Genomic DNA, 12,223 nt, shown 5'->3' on the forward strand with positions numbered 1-12,223 from the left:
ATCGCAGAACGAACGCTGAGAAAGCACAGAGTTTAGGCTCTGCCCCTTGTGTGACCTCAGACAAACTATCTGGTTCATGGGTTTGTTGTGGGGAGTGAATACACTCATGCATAAAAAGTGCTTAGAACAACTGAACACTGTAAGCCCTCAACAAACTTTGACTTGTCATTTTCGCCGCGGCCAACGTACGTCATTGCCCTTTTAAGGGACCCTCCCACTTTCTCATCTAAGCGGAAGTACCGCCTCAGGGTTCAGGAAGTGACCTCAGAGTCCCTCAGAAACATGGTTGCGGAGCGTTCTTCCGGAAGCGGTCACGGGCATCTTCGTGACGCACGAGTTACAGCGTCCCGTGGGGTTTCCATGGTGCAGCTCTCGGCCCCCAGTTCCTCCGCTTCCTCTCCTGCCTGAACGCCGTGGACAAGAAGGCAGGCGCCGGGTCCCGCCCGCGACGGAGACACCACCTGGCGGGGAAGAGTTGGGCGAGCAGGTGACGCTCTAGGCGAGCTCGTTCTCGTCTCTATGGTGCCGAGCGCTCCTTTGCGCCTCTCCCGCGCGTCGGGGCGGACGTTGCCCCTTTAAACGGCGGAGGGCGGTGCCGAGGAGGTCCCGCGAGAGCAGCGGGGGGCGGGGGGCGGTGCCGAGGCTGGGGGCCCGTGGCGGATGGAGCCCGCGATGGAGCCGGAGACTCTGGAGGCGCGAATCAGTGAGTGTCCGGGAGGGGCGCGGGCCGGACCGGAACCGGAACCGGGGGCACGAGGCGGGCCCCTTCCCGGCGGGGGCGGGGTGCGCGGCGCCCCCTCCCCACGCTCCGCCTCCGGCCCGGGAGAGGCGGCGCCCCGAGCCGGTCCCTCCGACCCTGGGGTGAAGGAAGAGCCCACCAGCAGCGCGGACCCGCGGTGGCAGCGGGCACCGCCCGCCCATCCGATCCTTGGGGGAGGAGTGAGCTGCGCCCAGAACCCCCAGGACGGAGACAGTAGTCTCGAAGCCCCTGAGGCCCAGACTTCTCCACTGAGGAGCGGACCCCCCAAGTCATTCCCTTAGGCCCGGGAGGGGGCAAGCCGGCGGCCCTAGGGCTGCATCTCAGACCCCAGAGGGAGGGACCCTACTCTCCGTGGGCCCCAAATCCTCCACTCTCTGGCCCTGCATGGAGTGATTCCCTCCTATACGTTCCTTGAGCCTGCAGCTCCTCTCAGATTTGCTTGTTTTCTCGCCCAGGAAGGGAGGACTCACTGGCCCATCAGATCCTCCAAGCCGCACAGTGAGAAACCCTCAAACCGTACCGGCTTGGGAGGGTCCCATCTGAGACTCCAGAAGTAATGTCAAGTTCTCTATCACTACCCTCAGCTCAGCCTCTCAGATTCTGTACCTCCACCCGAGACTCCTTTCCCAGCCCTTGGTGACCTTCCTCCAAAGGCCCCTGAACCCCTTTCTCTGTGTGTCCCCAGGCACTGGTTCCTACTGCTCAGGCTTCTGAGTCCCCACACCCTCCACCTGACCTCCCTATCCCATACTGCTGATGGGGAGATCCTTGACTCTCACAACCCCCACACTGGACTCTCCCTGGGCTAATGACAACTCCCTTCCAAGTCTCTTCTCCCCTTGGTCCACGTCGGTGCCAGGGCCTCAGGGAGCCCTTGGTCTACCTTCAGCTCAGCTCCTTGGCCCCTGGCACACCAGGGAGCTGTGCAGGGGGATTTTCGGTCATGGCCAGCCCTTTTTGAGCCAGTCTTGAGCAGAATTGAACCCTGAGGTTGGTCCCAGAGCCACAGCATTTCCAGGCATGTTTCAGAGTCAGTCTAGCCAGTGGAGGGGAAGAGCATGGAAAGGAAGCACTAGGTGGCCATTGAGACTGTTCCAGAACGCCACAAGTGTCCAGGTCCCAGCAGCAGCTTGGGAGGATGGGCAGGGCCCTGGCTGACGGAGCTGACAAACTTCGGGACTTGAGCTGAAGGTGATACAAAACACTCACAGGTTTAGCAGTGGTGGGGATTTTCTGAGAGTCCAGAGCCTGATCTGAGAAACAGGAGTCAGGACACCTGGGTTTGGCAGTAAGCTGGACTCTAATAGACTGAGGCTACAATTGTTTTCTCTTTTTCTTCCCCTTTGTGCCTTACTGAAATTATAAGCTCTTCCCTTGGCAGTGGTTTGGAGGTAAAGAGTAGCTTCTGGTAGGTCAATGCTGTTGTCACCACTGTGGAGTGACAGGGTAAAGTCATGCCCTATTGTGAAAGACTTCCCTCTTGCCTTCCCTGGGTGTTCTCCCTTGCTTCCTGCCAGGGAACGGGCTCCCCCCAGGTAGAGGTAAGAGGCCTGGGGGTTGGGGGCCCAGGCCAGAGAGGTTAGTCAGCCCTCCTTGGAGCCAGTGGCTCTCACTCTGAGCCAGATGCAGGGGAGAAAGCTGATGTCGTGATGCCACTGCTTCTTCCTCACTGGCTTCTGACTCAGGAGCAGTTTCTAGAACTAGCTTCTCTGTCCTCACTCAGACTCATGTGTCTGATACTTGTAAGGGACTTCCCGTTTTAGGGTCCCCCAGCCAGATGTCATTGAGAGGGCAAGACCCAGCCCCATTCTATCTTTCTAACTCCAGACTGGTGTTCCTCAGCCTCTGGCCACATTGGGGGACTAGAAGGCAGAGTAGATGGCCACACTTTCCCTTGGTTGGGGGGGGATGGCAGCTATTCCTGGGTCCCTGGGCGGTCAGCAGGGGCTTCCTTTCCCTGAGGGACTAGAGGGCTCTGCAGGGCTCCTGGAACAGAGATTTGTACCCAGAGAGAAAATGCTTCATTCAGATCTCTGCTCAGCTGCACCTCCTCTGAGAGCTCTCCCAGAGAGAGCAGCAGCACCGCCCCCCCATCAAAACACTTTCTGTACGTTCTCCTTGCTTTAATTTTCTTTATGGCACTTCACAACAGCATACAGTGTTCTGTTTGTTTATCTGAGTAGTCGGTGTTTCTCTTGCTGAGCTGTGAGCTCCGGGAGGGCAGGGATTTTGTCTTGTTCCCTCTGTGGCCCCAGCACTCAGAATATTTATTGGATAAATATGAATGGAATAAATGGCTGCCAGGCATTGTGATCCCAGAGCTCTGGGCCTTCCACCACAGCATAGAACCCAAGTGGGCAGGCACCACGTGTTGGGTCCTTGCCTCCTCCTGTCCATAGATCCTTCTCTGTCCCACCTGCTGGGATATGTTCCCTCCACACCCCCTGCCCAATGTCAGGCTTGGGCAGAACAGACCAGAATAGAGTGAAACTTAGAGAGACTTCTGGGAAGGTGGTGAAAATCCAGCTCTGGTTGTCGCCATGGCGCCGCCTTGTGTCAAGTGTTTTGTCATCTAAATCAGTCCACATTTCACTCCAACTTCACAAATGGGGAAACAGAGGTTCAGGGAAGTTTCGTGAGCTACTTGATTATTTTTTAACCAGCGTTGGGTGTCAGGGAGGTGACCATCGGGCCTGGTTTATCACCCCCTCCTGTAGACCTGTGCCCTTTCCTGGCCACTACCCATTCCTGGATTCAGACTCCCCCAGAACCTATGCCCACCTGCCCACAGCTGAGCCCTCCTTCATTCATTTGCTTGCCAAGGGGAAATCGGTGTGTGCCCAAGAGGCTGGGATGCAGTGCAACAGCAGGCTTGGGCCCTCTGATGAAGGTCAGAGCTGGGGTCACACAGGAGAGAGCTGATCCAGCAATGCCACCCTGGGCAGGAGCCAGGGTTAGGGAAGACTTCGTGGAAGAGGTGATACCTGAGCCTCACTCCTCACTAAGGTCCTTCATGCTCTGCCCTGTGCTCAATGATCCACATCTCTCCTCCTCATTCACGGCCCTCATGCCATCCCCAGCCTGGTTAACTCCTGCTTGAGTGTTGCCTCTTCCGGGCAGCCTCCTTGGCCCCAGGCCCAGCTGAGTCCCCTGCTCATGGCTCCTTCGCCTCCCTTTGTCACGTTGTATTGAGAACCTAGCTTCCCTTGGCCCACTTCCCAGCCACACGGCTCCTTAAGAGCAGAATTATGGCTTTTTTTTTTTTTTCTTACCTCTGGATCTGAGTGCGTAAGGAACAAAAGAAACGGAGGTTTCTTTTGAAACGAGAACTGTGAGGACACTTTCAGAAGCAGAATCAGAGGAGGTACAGTCAGGCAGGCAGACAGGCTTGCAGCTGCGGAGATGGGAGCCCGAGGGAGTGGGGGAACAGCCCCTGAGCACCATCGCTACAAGTAGGGCTATCCAGGGAGAGGCTGCAACGGAGGCAGTGTCCAGGAGCTCATCTGTCCGTTGATGCAGCTGAAAGATCATCACTCAGGTCTTGAAGCTATCGGGGCAGGAAGTCAAGGGGAGTCTTTTTGTATGCTCAGTCCTACCCCTTATCCCCTACTGATCAACCCTGCTGCTAGAGTAGGGAGTGGGAGAGGCAGGGACCCCTTTCACCAGACCATGCTGGCCCTCTCTCCTCCTGCAGACAGAGCCACAAATCCCCTGAACAAGGAGCTGAATTGGGCCAGCATCAACGGCTTCTGCGAACAGCTCAACGAGGACTTTGAGGGGTAGGTGGTCTCCTCCTTTGCTCACGTACTCAACAGAATCCACTGTGCACCTGCCGTGCCCACGCCAGCCCCTGGCCTCGGGTGGAGACGTGAGTGGGTTGAGACTCCGTTTTCATCCTAATTGTGCTCACAAACTAACGACGGCACCGCTACCATCACTCCTTCAGTATCTGCTCCCAGGAATCTGCATGTTTATAAAGTTCCCAGGAGCAGTGTGGAGCCCGCTCAGCCCATCAGTGGTCTCCAGACCCAGGACGGTGCCGTCCTTCCCATGGGGGTTCGAGTGCTGATGCCGGGCTCAGGCCAGAGCTTTCAAAGCTGTGTCAGCAGAATACTAGGGGGTGCACTGTCTGTGTGCCACCCTGTAAACTGGGCCTCACTGAACCCATTTTACAGGTGAAGAAGCTGAGGCCCAGGGGACTCAGGGGTCCCCCACAAAGAAAATGGTAGTCCTGGGCTTGATTAAGCCCAGGCCCGCCTGAGCCCCAGCCAGTGCTTTGTTGGGACATGCTCCCCAGCTGGGAGGAGGCCAGCAGGCCCTTTGCTGAAAGAAGAGCGAGAACCACCTGCATTGGAATTAGTGCTTGTCAAAAATGCACATTTGGGGGGCCTAGGTGCAGGCAGGGACTAGAGTGGCAAGGAGCATGGGGTGGCTTTGCTAGCAGGCTCCCCAGGTGGTGCTCAGGTTTGGGGAGCACAGCCAGGGGGCTTCTGCAGGCGCTCTGCTTTGGGAGGCCGTGCATACAGTGTGATGTGCGCAACCCGGAGTCCAGCTGCTGGGGTGCGAGTCCCGTCCCTCTGTCAGCTGAGTCAGCTGGGCAAGCCTCCATTTCCTTTGTAAAGTGGAGGCAAGAGTACTGTCGACTCTGGAGGGCCCCCCTGAAGGCTGGGCAGGAAAAGGCACATGAGGAGCCTCGTCCATTCTAAGCGCTCAGTCCATGTTCAGTGTCATGGTCACTGGTGACGGGTCTTTTATGATCTAGTAGACGGGCTCACCACCTCTACTGTGAAGCTGCTTTGCTTTCTCCCAGCAAAATGTCCTGGGCGCCCTCAAATTCCCAGGGAGCTCTGTCTGCCTGTCCTTCATGGTCCATTGTCATGGTGTACTCCCAGACCGGGCCCTTGAAGGCTGTGGTCCCCTCTCCAGCTCACAGTTCTCGGCAAAGCTGGCTGAGGGGCTGAGCTCATGCCTTTTGAAGGTCCCCAGCTCCGAGTCCTTGCCTGGCCCTGCCCTGTCGGGCCTCAGTCTCTGGCCCCATCCGATCAGAAAAGGAGCTGGGCCTTTGCATCTGCCCCACTGAAGCAACCAAGGGCTGCGGTCCCAGCAGGGTGTTGTGGCAGTCCTCCCCTGGGGTGCCTCAGGCTCCAGCTGTTTGGGATCTGTGCCATTCCTCTCACCCAGGCCTCCACTTGCCACCCGGCTGTTGGCTCACAAGATCCAGTCACCACAGGAGTGGGAGGCGATCCAAGCCCTGACGGTGAGAAGCGGAGAGAGGGTGCCGTCTGTCCCCCGACCATGTGGATGGCACAAGACGGAGGTTTTTTGGGGGGGTCCCATCAGGCTCTTCTTTAGAGGCCAAAGGAGTGGGGCCAGAATGGCCTAGATCGGGAGTCTGGGCCAGCCCTGGGGGCCCACGGCCTCCTGCCCCAGCCCCTGCACAGTTAGGCCTCTTGTGGGGAGGAAGCCCCCTAGGACCATCTGGCCCAGGGGTTCCCTGCTGCAGCCACATGTCAGATCTCCAGGAGGCCGGGCACATACTGAATGAGGGCTCCACTGAACCCGAGCTCCTTCAGTATCTGTTCCCAGGAATCTGCATGTTTATAAAGTTCCCAGGAGCAGTGTGGAGCCCGCTCAGCCCATCAGTGGTCTCCAGACCCAGGACGGTGCCGTCCTTCCCATGGGGGTTCGAGTGCTGACGCCGGGCTCAGGCCAGAGCTTTCAAAGCTGTGTCAGCAGAATACTAGGGGGTGCACTGTCTGTGCCCCCCAGGCACGGGCCACATAGCAACCCACTACAGAACAAGGCTGACCTCGGGTGGTAAACAGTTCTTCTTTTCATAGTTATGTATTTGTTTTGATGGGATGGGGTTTTCTCAAATACATGCCAGTCCTATGAGTATAGGACGTATAGGATAAGGCAAGGTAGATGGTACCTGTTGAAGTTTAAAAAACCATCAAAGAAAAATCAGGATTTTGTGGTGCTCAAAGGCGGCCAGGCTGGGGAGGGGCTCCCAGGGGTGGTGATCAGGCTCAGGGGACTCTGACCCTCAGAATCCTCTTGTCCTCAGGAGTCGTTCCCCCCACCCTCTGAATGCCCATCCCTGGGCTTCCGGGCCCTGGCCAAGGTGTGGGGGGAGGCTGTCTCCTCTGACCCTCTCCCTGGGGTCCCCCCCCAGGTGCTGGAAACATGCATGAAGAGCTGCGGCAAAAGGTTCCATGACGAGGTGGGCAAATTCCGCTTTCTCAACGAGCTCATCAAGGTCGTGTCTCCCAAGGTGGGTGCTCCCAGCCCCAGCTCAGGCCTGCGCTGTCACTGGGGGGTTGGGGAAGGACGACCCCCTGTGGGAGGTGCCTGACCGCTGTCATCCCGAGAGCTCGCACTGGGGTTCCTGCGTCTACTGCTCAGCCCCCCGTTAGAAGTCTGACTGGCACAAACACAGAGCCTTTCTCACCGTCCTTAACAGCGGACTCCGGGGCAGTGGGGGTCCGGGAGGGGGGCTTCCAGGCCACCCAGTGGCTGGCGGCTCTGCAGCTGCCCACGGACGGGGCTGCTCAGGCTTAGTGAGGAGTGACCACAGGGCATGCACCCAGCACGGCCGCCCTGGCTCTGCTCTCTCCCCGAGGACCTGGCTGCAGCGCCCCACCCGGGGCTCTAGTGGAGGGTCTCCCTGTCCCCATCTCACAAGAGTGGCCTCCTTGAGGCCTTGGATGCTGAGGCCCCAAATCTGAGTGGCGGAGCCTGCTGATGGGCAAAGCCCCAGCATTGGCCTGGGGGAGTCCCCCCATAGGGCATGCAGCTGTTTGAGGCCCCTTGGATGAGAGCCCACCCCTCCTTTGCTCATACCCCGCTCTCTTAACCAGAGCAGCTGAATGTCCCCCCCGGCCCCCCATTCTCTTCCTGGGAGGCGACTGGTGTGAGAGCCAGTTCCCTCAGCCTAGTTTGCTGCTAAGAGACTGTGAGTGGGACCCGGGCGAGCAGTGCCACGCCCACCCCTGCCCTGGCCAGCCCCAGGCCAGGAGGCTCCTCCTTCCCGAGGTCGCCGAGTTAAGCCATAGATGAGCTGGCCCTGAGCAGGCGCTGGGCTCCACGCCTTCCCTGTGTCAGCTCTTCATCCTCGCCATGATGCCGCTGCTGTCATCCCGCTTAACAGGTGGGGCAGCAGAGCCGGGACCAGACCGCTCGGCAGGCTGAGGTTTCCAGGGGAGTCCTGGGGAGGCAGCCAGCTTGGGGCAGGGGTTGGGGCTGCAGCGAGCGGGGCCGGACGATGGCAACGGCCTGCTCTCCCCTCGGTCTCAAGTACCTGGGCTCACGGACATCGGAGAAGGTGAAGAACAAGATCTTGGAGCTCCTTTACAGCTGGACGGTTGGCCTGCCCGAGGAGGTGAAAATTGCAGAGGCCTACCAGATGCTGAAGAAGCAGGGTGAGGCGCTAGAGGGTGGGGTGTGAGCAGCGCCTCCTCCCCCCGAGCTGGGGCTTCTAGCAGCTTCAGGGGCGGCTTCTGGCAGTGAGATCATGGGGCTGCCCTTTAACTTTTTAAGAACCTATAGCTAATGGGGCCTTTTTATGGCTCTGAAGCTAGGTTGGGTGGAAAGAAAGTGAGTTTGGGTCAAACTTCTCAGGGAGTGGCCCCCACAGAGTGGCCTCAAAATATGGGTGCCTAAACTCCTCCACGCAATTCGACGTTGTAGTTCAGGAACCAGCCCTGGCCCACTAGAGTCAGAGCCAGCATGCTGGAGAAAGACTGTCCTCCACCCTCCATCCTACCCTCGCCTGCCCTCCCTTTCCCATCCCACCTCCTGGCCCTAGGCCCTGTTGACAGCCTTCCCACCACCGTCTGCTCCAGGGATTGTGAAGTCCGACCCCAAGCTTCCAGATGATGCTACCTTTCCTCTTCCTCCTCCACGACCCAAGAATGTGATCTTTGAAGATGAGGAGAAATCCAAGGTGAGGCTCCAGGGACGGGTAGGAGGGGGGTACATGAGGACCTTCAGGGCCCACTTGGTCTGAATTCCAGGCCCTGGCTGCCCTACCCTGAAGCAGAGGCTCATGCGGGCACAAGTGGGTGACAGGAAAGTTTATCAAGCACTTCTGCGTGCTGAGCACTTCCCATCCAGAGCCCCTGCCTGTAGTAGACACGAAAGCATGTGTGTGTCCCTGGGATTCGTTTGAGGGCATTTCATAGGTTGAGCAGGAGTTTGCGTATTTTTGTCTTTGATCCTTCCGATGGTAATTGTATTAACTTTGTGTTAAAAAAGGAGATGTGCTCGTGGGCAAGAGATTAAACACTATAGAGGAGGTAAGATAAAAAGTAAGTGTCTACCTAGTCCCGGCCCCAGAGGGAAAGCACTGTTGAGTTCCTGGTACATCCTTCCAGAACGATTCTCTGGCGATAGTAACAGAACATTTTGTACCGTGTATCAAAGACTTCTTTGGGGAGCATTCACGTGCCGTGTTTCAGTGCCCCCCCCCACCATTAGGTGTCGGTAGGTGCTCACCATTTCACGGACAGCTTAATAAGTACCCCACGTCCTACAGCAAGGAAACGGGGAGCCAGGATATGACCCCAGACCCAGTACCGGTGTCAAGAGTCCTGCCCCTCTGTCCCTGCAGATGCTGGCCCGCTTGCTGAAGAGCTCCCACCCCGAGGACCTCCGAGCAGCCAACAAACTCATCAAGGAGATGGTGCAGGAGGTGACTGCCAAGCCCACGGCTCGGGGAGGAGGCAGAGAGGGGATTTGAGCTGGGCCACCCCAGGTGGGGGGTGGTGTGTGCGCGTACGAGGAGCCCTGCAGTGGCCAAGTAAAGGGCTGTCACGGCCAAGAAAGAGCTGACTGGGGGACCTTAGTGGGCAGAGCCAGGACCCATGTGGAGGGAAGACTTTCCCAGCAGCCGAGCTAACCTGCTGTAGTTGGACTTCTGTGAGGCTGACGACCTCTTCCACGAGAGGTAGAAATAAATGACGCCTCGCTATGTTTAGGGTACTTCTATAGATATGTTTATCACGAGAGAGAGAAGCATACGTGTTTAACTTCTAAGCAAGGATACGTATGCCTTGGGTGCACTGAAACTTTTTGTATCGGTGAGGGCAGGCCATCAGAGCTTACAGTCTCCTGGAGACCTGCAGGGCAGGAGTCCCAGGTTGTCTTCCAAGGGCAAGCTCTGTGCCCTGACAGTGCAGAGGAAGGCCGGGTGGCCCCTCTCAAGGAGGGTGACTGTCAGATGGCACAGCACAAACCCACCTTCTGTCCCGTGAGGGAGGAACACGCATAGTAAGCACAGTGGGCGTGGGATGGGAGGGTCGCTGTCCTAGTTCTGGTTGTACTGGGTGACCACGAAGGCCCCCTTTCACTCTCAAGGCACCTCCTTTCAAGGGACAAACGCAAGGAGGGCAAGGGTCATGTAGAACCACAAGTGTAGGTCTGTGGCCCTCGTCCTCCAGAAGCACCTGGCCCAGCTTCCTGAGCCATCCTGGAGGTTGTGTGTGAGGAGGGCCCCGCAGGTTCTGACAGGCTCGTGCAGAGGCCTGGGACCAGGGACCGTCAGCAGGAGGAGAGGAAGTGAGCACGGGGTTGGCAGAGGGCTTTTTGAACTAGAATGCCCTGTCCTGGGCACGAGCCCCGTGTAGCAGGGTCACACCACGCCAGTGGAAACTCTATAGAGTGCTGTGGACGGTGCCTGGCTCAGAGCAGGTGTGACCTGGGCTCCCCCTGGGCGGCTGCCTCCCTAGGACCAGAAGCGGATGGAGAAGATCTCAAAGCGGGTGAGTGCCATCGAGGAGGTGAACAACAACGTGAAGCTGCTGACGGAGATGGTGATGAGCCACAGCCAGGGCGGAGCCTCAGCCCGCAGCAGCGAGGACCTCATGAAGGTGTGCCTGCCTCCTCTGCCCAGCCCCCACCCTCTTCTGGCCCCTGCCGGCCTGACCCCTGCCCCCCACCCTGCTGCCCCCAGGAGCTGTACCAGCGCTGTGAGCGGATGCGGCCGACGCTCTTCCGACTGGCCAGTGACACGGAGGACAATGATGAGGCCTTAGGTGAGCCCCTGGCAGTCAGTCCTGTCTCTCCGCCTCCTTCCCCCTCCCCCCTCCCCTCCCAGCCCTTGGTAAGTATCTGCAGTTGGCAGGAGCTGCCACCAGGGGGCCCCCTTCCCCAGCACCGACTTTGGGTTCGTGCATATCCAGGAGGAGGTAGAGAGCAGGGGCTGGTGTGGTTAGGAGATCCCAAGGGCCAAGTCCCTACTCGGGCATTTCATGTCCTGCCCCCGAGCTGAACAGGCTGAAGCGGAGAGAAGGGACTGGCCCAGGTCACCAAGCATAACAGTGGCAGAGCCAGGGTAGGCCAGGGGCTCTCTCCAGACACTGCCTCCCTGGTAAGGGCTAGAAACTAAGGACAAATCCCACAGGCCTGAGCAGCTCCAGAGCTGGGCCTTGTGACTCCTGCCAGGGCCATGTATCAGGTTCTCGTCCTATTCTCTGCCACCGTGTCAGCCAGTCTCTGGGGCAGCAGTCCGGCTACCATCTCAGCCTCTGACTCAGTGGAAGCTCAATGAGGGCTTCCCCCGTGCCAAGTACCTGGTCCCTGCCCAAGGGACTTGCTTCCCAGACCCCTCAGCCCTGGCCCCTGAGGGGATAACCTTGGTAAGGGCCTAGTTTGTGCCAGGCACTATTCTAGTCCCTGGGGACACGGTGTGCTTAAAATCGACCAAAGCCATATCCTCAGCAGAGCGTGCAGCCTAAGGAGAGGGGACAGACAAGAAACCAAGGCCGTGAGCAGTTAAGTTTCTCAGGTGGGCATCAGTGACACGGAGACTAGCAATCAGGGAGGGGACTAGGTGGTGCAGTGAGCGAAGGCCTTCTGAGAGGACTTAGGGTGAAGACCTGAAGGCAGGCAGGAAGGAAGCCACACAGAAATGCGGGGGGCATCCAGACAGCCGGTGCGGAGGCCTGGAGGCCAGAACGTGCCACCGTGGTCAGGGCGGTGGGGACATGGGACAAGGGGAGGTGACAGAGGGCCCGAGTGAGTAGAGCAGTTGGGATGCCCCCAGCCCCACCCCCTCACACGAGGGTTGGGATGGGCTTAGGGTGCTCCTCTCCCCGCCAGAGCCCCCCACCTTCCTTCAGCCTAGTCTCTCCCCTCCTGCCTGTTCCAGCCGAGATCCTGCAGGCCAACGACAACCTCACCCAGGTGATCAACCTGTACAAACAGCTGGTGAGGGGCGAGGAGGTCAATGGCGATGCTGGAGCTGGCTCCGTCCCTGGTGAGCAGGTGGCGCAGGGGGCCGGGCAGGGCCTAGCGGGCTGGAGCAGCACAGAGGCTGGGGTGGGGGCTATGACTGCCAGGGTGACCCTGCCCCTGTAAGACGGGGAAGGCCCCTAGGGAGACAGCTGCAGGGAAAGTGTGTGCCAGGGCTGCGGCTGGGGCGGAGGGGAGGGAGCCAGGGTTTGGCAAGGACGGGCAGAAGAA

The 12,223-nt window shown here is 58.7% G+C and overlaps 1 protein-coding gene across 4 annotated transcripts in view; it reads left to right on the forward strand.

The window, feature by feature from the left end:
• Nucleotides 1–278: 278 nt before the first annotated feature.
• GGA1 (golgi associated, gamma adaptin ear containing, ARF binding protein 1) overlaps nt 279–12,223 on the forward strand; it is a 19,074-nt gene continuing 7,129 nt past the window's right edge. For 2 of the 4 annotated variants that reach the window (XM_006740950.3, XM_081822427.1), the window contains exons 1-10: nt 494–703; nt 4,455–4,539; nt 5,942–6,017; nt 6,936–7,034; nt 8,058–8,181; nt 8,605–8,705; nt 9,372–9,452; nt 10,489–10,629; nt 10,713–10,794; nt 11,910–12,017. In XM_006740950.3, the coding sequence (XP_006741013.1) occupies nt 661–703; nt 4,455–4,539; nt 5,942–6,017; nt 6,936–7,034; nt 8,058–8,181; nt 8,605–8,705; nt 9,372–9,452; nt 10,489–10,629; nt 10,713–10,794; nt 11,910–12,017 (940 nt within the window). In that variant the 5' untranslated portion in view covers nt 494–660. The other 2 variants (XM_031036298.2, XM_031036299.2) reach the window with 2 other exon arrangements.

This window comes from Leptonychotes weddellii, chromosome 5 (assembly GCF_054177405.1).
Source record: "Leptonychotes weddellii isolate Sample4059 chromosome 5, ASM5417740v2, whole genome shotgun sequence".
Classification (NCBI taxonomy): domain Eukaryota; kingdom Metazoa; phylum Chordata; class Mammalia; order Carnivora; family Phocidae; genus Leptonychotes; species Leptonychotes weddellii.